The 9,152-nt window shown below is 43.6% G+C and overlaps 1 protein-coding gene across 2 annotated transcripts; it reads left to right on the forward strand.

Moving 5' to 3' along the window:
- The first annotated feature begins 3,816 nt into the window (after window positions 1–3,816).
- On the forward strand, window positions 3,817–7,657 carry LYSMD3 (LysM domain containing 3). Of its 2 annotated transcripts, none has more exons than XM_015849730.3 (2): window positions 3,817–4,447; window positions 5,754–7,657. In XM_015849730.3, exons 1-2 carry the CDS (start codon window positions 4,367–4,369, stop codon window positions 6,405–6,407), a joined length of 735 nt encoding a protein of 244 aa, XP_015705216.1. In that variant the 5' UTR covers window positions 3,817–4,366; the 3' UTR covers window positions 6,408–7,657. The 2 variants fall into 2 exon arrangements, with proteins under 2 accessions (XP_015705216.1, XP_015705215.1); XM_015849729.3 differs by having other exon boundaries at window positions 3,817–4,192.
- Window positions 7,658–9,152: the final 1,495 nt, after the last annotated feature.

Consider the following 9,152-nt stretch of genomic DNA (forward strand, 5'->3'; position numbering starts at 1 on the left):
AACATCCTCTCCTTGAGTCCTTTTTATTATTTTCTTAAGATACGTCTAGTGAATACTGAAATTCCTGTCTGTGATTAAGACACACTAGACATAGCATGACCAAGGGGAATGTGGTGGAGATCCGTGCCTTTGCTCTTGGAATGCCATGGAGTGATTAACACTGACCCCGCTGCTCATTGAGAATGCACTATTAGGATATGCAAAGTAACTTTACATGGGGATGGAGAAAAGCGGTATTCCTATTAGCATTCATGGGAGCTATGCAGCTACAGTCTTGTTCATCAAGTTTGGAATATACCCTTTTGTTATTGATGGGAAAATGTCACTAGTTACAAATGGTTACACACAGGGGTGTAGCAAGGTCAAAGCAAACTCCAGTACTTTCCTTCCCCCTCTGAGGCAGAGTGCTGCTTCAGCAGTTCTATTTTGACCTGGCAGTACACCTCCACGGATAAAAGAAATGGTGAAATTCCCCACCCTGACCTCTTCTGCAGCTCCACCACCCAAAGATTAAAGAAAATCTCCAGAAGGATATGCCATGAATGGTGTATGAAGGGATGGCCATCAAACACTGCTGTAGGCATCACTATGGGTATGACGCCTGCCTTCAGACTGCCCCAGGTCCACCCACAGCTCCGGCAGGTCTCATAAAGCAGTCTTTCAGCAGCATGAATAGGGGTTGAGTCATCTGTTTCCCAGCTACAGACAACTACAGTCACTTCATCTCTGCTCCTGAAAGCTTCCTTTAAACAACAACACAAAACAAGTTGGTGCCGTAGATATCCTTTGCCAGATGTGGCACGGCACCTCTCAATAGATGGAATTCTCATTCACTTTGTTATAATTACTTCTTAGCAACTTGTAATCCCGAGAGAATGCTTAGGGAAATTAATTAAATCTTGTTACCTTCAGTAAGGCACACTGCTCTTTCTGGAAATATAGCAGGAGCATTGGTGAAAAATCCAACTGACAAGGGCTATTCCAAAATTGATGTCTACTGTTTTGTTATGTTGGCTCACAATGCCAGAGGCAGATGTTGGTGGTACAGCAGTACAGGCTGAACCTTTGCATCCATATCCCATTACATTTTGTTGCTGTGTGACAGGTGGCAGCAGAGGGGCAGAAAGTGCATATGGAGCAAAGGGGTTTTTTTGAATTGCTCCAACTGGAAATAATGTCACCCAATTAAATTCATTAACATTTGCTGAATGTTTCTGGAGACGTGAGAGTGGATGTGAGCATAGTGAGGAGTGGGTGCTGCATTTCAGCAGTGGTGTCAGCAGCGTGATAGACAAGCTGTGTTCCGGACGGTCATACGGGTTTTTTATGAGCACAGCATGCATGCTCTTGTCAATGACAATGGTGGTGACTATGTTGAAAAACAGTGTCTTGTGGCTGAGAATGTGCTTTACCAGTATCATTGGGATCTTTGTACCTGTTAAAGTTTCCATGGAAACAGAAAGCATTACTTTCAGAACAACCCATATTTGGCCAGAAATAGAATTGTTATAGGACCTCTGATAGCATATTCAAGCATGTGCCATGTATTCTGGCAATTCAAGATAGCCGTCGTTGTATAGAAGTTTCTGTGTTGGGCTGTGTATAAGGTGCTCAGTGCAGCTCTGTTAATTAGCACAAGCTGTGCATCTGACCCGTGGTAAAAATAGACGGCTTATTTCTGAGCAGGCTCTGATTGGGCAGATGCCTTCAAGTAATTTGTAGCAAAGAAAATATCCCTCCTTCAACTCCCGAACTACTTAGAAACATTTCTTTGACATGTAACAAACTTTGGTTTGAGAAGGTAACAGGCTCAGCATCAACAGCAATATTTTCACCATCACAAAACAATACAGCCTATAGATTAGCTTCTACAAGCTTCATGCTGGCAATACGTTTTCCTCTTTGGAAGCTGACAGCTTAGTGCTACTGTCATGGTTTTGTAATTTTGCTATTGGTATTCCACATCATAACATCACGTGCAGCACAGAGAAGAACTACACGTCCCAGAGGACCTCACTGTCAGAGAGGGAAACATGTCACACTCTCTCAGTGCCTGGCAGTGGGTGTGGGTGTGCTTCCAAGCCGTGGCACCTTCCATTTCAAAGTAGGCTTCTCAGTCTTCGGAAAACTCTCTCCCTCTCTTATTTCACTTGATTTATTAGCTTCAGTTTCAATTAGATTGTATTATATTGTGTTATGTTGCATTCTGATATCATAGTTAGTAAAATAAACTTTCCTCCTTAGATTGTTGCTGCTGCTCTGTTTGTTTTCTTGAGCTCGGCTCCTATCTCCCTTCCCCTTTTCCTTTCCCATTTTTGGGGCCAGGGGGCCCACGGGCCTACTGCCCTCCTGTCATGTACACAGATTGATCTAGATAACTCCATGACAGCTGCTCTGTGCTTCATCATAAAATGCAACACTCATAGAATCATTAAGGCTAGAAAAGACCACTATGATCTATTAGACCTAGTCCAACTGCTGGTCCATCTTCACCATGCTCAGTAACCATGACCCTCAGTGCCACATCTACACAGTTCTTGAACACCTCCAGGCCCAGTGACTCCAGCTGGAGCCCATTCAAGCACCTCACCACTCTTTTGGATAACAAATTCTTCCCAATATCCAGCCTGAATCTTTCCTGGTGCAACCTCTCATCCTACCTTAAGACCATCACCTCTCTCAGACCCATCCACTCTGGCCAGCTCCTAGTGCAACCTGCTCTAGCTGTAGGTGTTCCTGTTCATTACAGGGGAGTTAGACTAGGCGGCATTTCAGGGCCCCATCCAACTCACATGATTTTACTATTCCTAGTCCACAGTACAGTATTACCTTAAGGTAAATACTAAATACGTATTGATTAAACCAACATAACCGTGAAACAAGAACATGTTGTACTTTGACAGCCTATTCTACAGTGCCTGGAAACGTGGCTTAAGCCTTCTCCAGCTTCAGAGCATGACGCTGTAAAAGGAGGCACAACAGTTTGGTGCTCACCTGTGTGTCACGACAGGTAGTCTGCAAAACTGAAGTCATAAAAGATTTCTGCATTTTTCAGTACCGAACACATTTCTGACCAAATTTATTACTTTGCACAGGAAAGTCTGAAGGTAAAATATTAATTAAAAAAAAAAATAATAATAATACCACACAAAATAACAACAACAAACTTCTCAAGCTGTAGGCCCTGGCTGCCAGCTGCTGTGTGGAGCACCTACTGACTCCTGCTGTAGGGGAATACATCCTTGCACGGCTTGAAGAAAGCACCCCCCAGGCCGAGCCTACTTGATAGACCTCTAAGTTTTCTTATTGTTTCCTACTGTTCTTATCACTTCCCACTCTCTAGCAACAGATTTAATAGTGAAAGACAGGCTATTAAGAATGGCAAATTTACAGTTTCTTGTGAAATAAATACGTCAGCCCGGGCTGTACACGGTATTTCTGTGGGGACAAAGGCTGGGTGATACAAAGCGCACGGCAACTGCTGTAAGAGCAACACGCACCAAGAGCCAGGCAGGAACACAACGCCGCCGCACTCTGGCAATGAGCCGCAAAGGGCTTCTCAAAAGAGCTCTTGCTACCATAAACATACAGCAACCTACAAGCCCAGCTTCAGTCGCAACTCCGCGCCGCGTCCCATCCCCTGCCCAGCTGCCGCCCTCCGACAACGGCGCTGAGCGCTGCCCCGGGGCGGGACCATGGTGCTGACGAGGCGGCCATGAGGAGCGGCAGGGCTGTCCGCCCGACCGCGCAGTGCTGAGCATGGCTCCCTGCCGCTTCCGGGGAGGGGCGGGCAGAGGGGCCGGGTCTCGCGTCTCCGGGAAGGAGGGAGGGAGCGGGCGGGCTGGGTGGACGCGGCCGGGCCTGCGTGTGTGCTGGGGCCGGCGGTCCCGCTCAGGGTGCCACGTCTACCGCCCGCCCCCCGCACGGCCGCTCTGGGAGCATGGCCGGGAGAGGCCCGGGCTGCGTTCTACAGCTGCCGGCCGGATCGCAGCCGCCCGGCGGCGGCCTCCTTTACCCCGGGGAAAGCGAGGGGCTGGAGGAGGAGAGCGAGGTGTTCGAGCTGCGGCCGCGGGGCAGGGAGAAGGTCCGGCGGAGCACGTCGAGGGACCGGCTGGACGGCATCATCCTGCTGACGAAGGACATCCAGGAAGGGGACACGCTGAACGCGATCGCGCTGCAGTACTGCTGCTCGGTGAGTCCGTGCTGCACGGCTGTGCTCGCCGCCTCCAGCCCCGCGCTGTAGCGCTGCCTCGGAGCGCCCTCGGCGGCTGAGGGGCCGACGGATCGTGCAGGCTTTTCGTATAAAAACTGATTTCGTGTGTGGCGTTTCCGCTCGAAATAATGCGCGTTACGAGAAGTGATTGTAATGCATTGTCGCAAGTGGGCACCTCCACCTGCGTGGCCTTCTGTATCGCAGCTTCGAGCTGGGAAGCATTCGGTCAGCCAGGTGAGTGCTCTTCCCCTTGCTGCCCATGCCTGCCTGGTGCTGGCCAAGGCCGGGACTTCTGCTGCCGTGTAGGAAGTCAGCTGTGCCAGCTCCTAGCCCTGCAGCTCTACCAAGGTCAGAGGTAGACCTAAAATCTTTGTTTTCCACGAATCATGCTGTTATCTAATTCATTAGTAATAAAATTATAGCCCTCCTGCTATGAGCTAATGTACCGAAGTCCTAACTTAACTCTTGTTTGTAGACAGTTCTGGGAAAGGTGCAAAGGGTTTGGGGCTTTAGGTAAAAAGGATACTTTGCATTGCAGTGCGGTTGCTGAGCACTCAGGTAAATGCTGCCTTTATTTGATTTTTTATGCCAATCTGACTTAGTTACACTTAAAAAATACACTGCGTTAGGAGTTGAGACACTACATGTTATAAGGTTAGTGCAGGTGGTAGGCACTGGTTGATCGTCCCAGATTACTTTTTTTGGCCCAAATCTCTGTTTTAAGTGGAGCGGTTTCTAGGGGAAGGGTCTCTGAACTTCCTTGTTTTCTGTCACTTATTTCTTCACAAATAATGTCCTCCCAGTGAGGACAGGGAGGATCTGTGGTGTGATGCACCTTTAAAAGACAAAATTTCCTTGTTCTTCTGTTATGAAAAAAATACTGACTTTAAGTACTTAATTATCATCTGGTTAATTATCATGAGGTTTGTGACTATATTATGCCTTCACGGAACTGCTGTATGGGAATGAAGCTGCTCATTCTCCAAGGGCAGTTAAACCCCTTTGGAATATTTCTTGAGAGATTTAAAACCCAAGCCTTTTAAAAAGGAAAACAAGATTTGTTTTGAGTGAGAACAGGGAAAGGGGAAACTGACCTAATGGGGGAAGATGATGGTGTGCTAAGTTATGCTTTGCTTCTACCTTAGCACTTAAAAGCAGGAATAGTATTGAAACCAGTTGTGGCCAGGTGGACTCATAAATTTTAATCTTTACTCAAAAGCTTTGAATTTGATTAAGAACTTGTAGCCACTTATTTTACTAGCAAAGCACAGGGCAAAGTCCTGTTAATTTAACTGAGGTAGTTTCCAGTGATTGTTTAATGTACATTAAGTGAAGTGCATGAAATGAGAGTCTGTAAATAACCTTCTTGCTTTAACTTTGTTCAGGTTTGATCTTTGACCTCTAACTACTTGGAGGCCACTTGGGTATAAGTTATCCCCTTCCTTCATTGGGGAGGAGTTTTATTTCTCACGAATTCAGACCTTTTTTAAGAGCTCAAATCCATGGATCTTTGCTATTTAAACTATTATTTTTCTTTCAGGTTGCAGATATCAAGAGAGTTAACAATCTTATCAATGATCAAGACTTTTTTGCTCTGAGGTCTATCAGAATTCCAGTGAAAAAGTTCAGTGTATTGACTGAAACACACGTGTCTCCAAAAGGAAGAACAGTTCTTCGGCCTGCTCTCTATTCCCCCGAAGTGCAGGAAGCATCACCTTCTGATAAATTCACTGCTAATGAGACTGCTGGCAACTTCTTAAAGGAAGTGGATCGAGATATAGAAGAAATTGTGAAGTGTAATGATACAAAGAGGGAGAACCTTAATGAAGTGGTTTCTGCCTTAGCAGCCCAACAGGTCTGCTTTGAAACTGATGGGAGAAGTAAAAAATGCAAGGATCCGTACTATGGAGCGGACTGGGGGATGGGATGGTGGACAGCTGTAGTTATTATGTTGATTATTGGCATAATAACTCCCGTTTTTTATCTCCTTTATTATGAAGTTTTAGTGAAAGCAGATGTCAGCCACCATTCTACAATGGAATCTGCCCCCTCTTTTGTCACGGCAGCATCACATCAGAAACAAATAGAAAATGGAAGAAATCCAGCTAATAGTATAAATGTTGATAGTCAAGGAGAACTCCAGCCTTACAACAGAAAACCCCACGCAAATGTGATTCATAGGCACATAACGTAGCATTAGACGAGACCACAGAATGCAAAATGTATCTGGAATGCAAAGAAAATACTTACTGATACATGATTTAACTTTATGGGCAGCAGTCCAGCATGAGGATAGTTCAATGGATGATGTAATCCTGTAATGTGCTTCAGGCAGGAGGTCTTGGTGCAAGATCGGGATATAAATTAAGATATAAAATTGTCTCTGACGCTTTGCACTTTTTTCTGTTTTGTTAGGTGTCTGTTTTCTAATTAATGACAAAGCAAAAGAAGGTAGTTGGAGCTAACACACAAGGAATTTCACTGTACATTTTATAGCCCTGAAGTGGGCATTTGGGGATATCTGTCTTTTAAAGTATTTATAGAATGCATAGCACATTTGACATTTTAATATCAAGTTTACACTTGCCAGTTAAGACTTTGTTCTTAAAATTTTATTTTTCTTATAGAATTCTTAAAACTCAATCATCCAATAATTAATTGCCACTATGAAGTCCACTTTTTGTTAGAGGTTATTCATAGAGGCAGTAGCTAATACCTAAGGTGGAATATTCAAATTCTGTGCCTGTGATCAGTCTGTTCTTCTTTTTGGTATAGACAGGAGAGTAGCCTGGTTCCTGTTTATGTCATACATGTTTCTATGTATGTTGTATGTTCTTCTGTAGAACATACTTTAGAACTCCACATCCCTCTCCATGGTGTCCTTCAGTTGACTGGACTGGACTGGACTTCTCTTCTGGTCAGCTGTATATGAAATGAAATAAGTGGAGATGTGTGATACTTTGCTGTGATTCCTTCATTACTCTTTATTTTATTATAATGACTTTTTCTTCCTCCATTTGATCTCGGTGTAAAAGCAACTGATTCTTCAGACAGTAGTTACCATTGGGTTCTGAATGTGCTAATGTTCATGTGCCCACGAATCTGGAATAACAACTTTTTTCCTGGAATCTACAAAACTTCAGATGAGATTCAGTAGCTGCTAATAAGAAGCTGATGCTGCAACAGTATAGACCAGTTGCAGCTTCACACAGTTCTTTAGCTGGTATTCTTCAACCACTCTTTCCTTGAATGTTTCATTTGGTTTCATGAACAAGCTTACTTTCCACCTTCTTTTCTTCCCTACCTGAAAATGCTACAGGAGGAAAAACAAGCAAAAAGTAAAAGGACTTACACTTCTATGGGGGGAGAGGGGCAGAGAAAAAAGTAAAGAGGATCTTGTGTACTCTGAGTATTTTTAAATAAAAGCTGATGTGTTGCCTATAATCTTTGGTTATATTTGCCTTGTGAAGTAAGGTGTCTGTGGTCCTGTCTGAAGTAATATTAACAAAGCTGAAGTTAACTGACTTCAGTCAGACTAAAGAAGTGAGAAATGGAAAAACATCATTAACTTCATTTTAAACTCTACCTTAAGCTCTCCTGTGGTTGTCTTGACTGTGTATGCAGTATGAAAAATCTGACCATTAATTTTTTGAATTTTGGAAGGAAAGGCTTGTGCCACTATCTGTTGCCCCCCAAAAATGGGGCAAGTGTTATTTACTGGTGTTTTAAGTGTATGAACATGAATTGGATTAATGTATGTAGGTTGCTCTGAAAGTAATGCCTCCTACTTATTTTTAAGGTGGTACAGGGGGCATGATAACACTGATAGAGCAAACTTTCAGCCAGAAAATGCTGTTTTTCAACATATTCACTGCTATTAATTGATTTGTGTGGATGAGCAGATTAGACACTCTTCGTTTCATAGTATGTTAGCTGTGCATGGCTGTCCAGAACGTGACCTGTCACCACTGCTGAAGCACTGCTTGACCCATCACTTCACTGTGCTCATAAACACTGTTTGGTCTCCATAAACATTCGGCAGGCATCAGTGGGTGCTGGTTATTCTGCCTCTCTGCTGTCATCAGTCCTACAATGACAAAATGTAACAGTATTGGTGGAAAGGTTCAACCATTACTGCCATATCAACAGCATCTGCCTCTGATGTCATGGGCCAACATAAAATAGGAGGCACTCCTTAGATTATATTGAACATATAGCCTAAAACATGACAGAAGGCATGGTACAATTGGACTTGTAAACTATTACAAGCGGCTGTTGAACACTTCAGTGAAAGTATATCTGGTGACAGTGTGGCTGCTCGCAGTTTCCACAGAAGGAGAGGCATTAAAATCAGTGTGCCCTTCATGTTTCACATAGCACTTCTTTTTCAAATAATCTTGTTAAATAATTGTTCTTTTCTTGGAAACATGTGCTAATAACACAAGCGTGAGTGTTCAAGTACCAGTTCTGGGTAAGGCTATATGAAAGGTTGTACTGTGAAGTAATTTGTGGTGGCCAATGTGATGCCACTTCTATGGTTAAAACATCAAAAGCTGGTGAATGTTTTGTGGCTTACTGTCACTGAGTTGTTAAAGGTGGCATGGTAAGCAGTTAAAAAGGGGAAATCAGTTATGTTCAATGACAGTATACTCTGACCAACAGTGTGACACGTTCTTACTGTTACACAGTATATTTTATTTAGCATGTTTTTAAGTTAGGTTACATGTTTTAAATTAGAAGGTTATTTTTATCAGAAAATGTAATCTTGGAGAGCTTATCTAATCTTGGACTTTAGGTACAAACAACAGCTGGTTTTGCTATTTGCAAGATGCAGGGATTTGTCCCGTCTTTTCCAAAGTACAGTGTGAATGGCAGTGCATCATCTTCTGAATGAAGTGAGTAATTCCTCTGTATCTGATATACTAAGTTAATTGTAAAG

Source organism: Coturnix japonica, chromosome Z (assembly GCF_054131305.1).
Source record: "Coturnix japonica strain WE chromosome Z, WE-NBRP24, whole genome shotgun sequence".
In the NCBI taxonomy this organism is placed as follows: Eukaryota; Metazoa; Chordata; class Aves; order Galliformes; family Phasianidae; genus Coturnix; species Coturnix japonica.

Coding starts and splice junctions, on each gene's coding strand:
- LYSMD3 (XM_015849729.3), top strand. CDS start 3,941: ATGGCCGGGAGAGGCCCGGGCTGCGTTCTACAGCTGCCGGCCGGATCG. Junction 4,193..5,753: donor CGCTGCAGTACTGCTGCTCG/GTGAGTCCGTGC, acceptor TTTTTCTTTCAG/GTTGCAGATATCAAGAGAGT.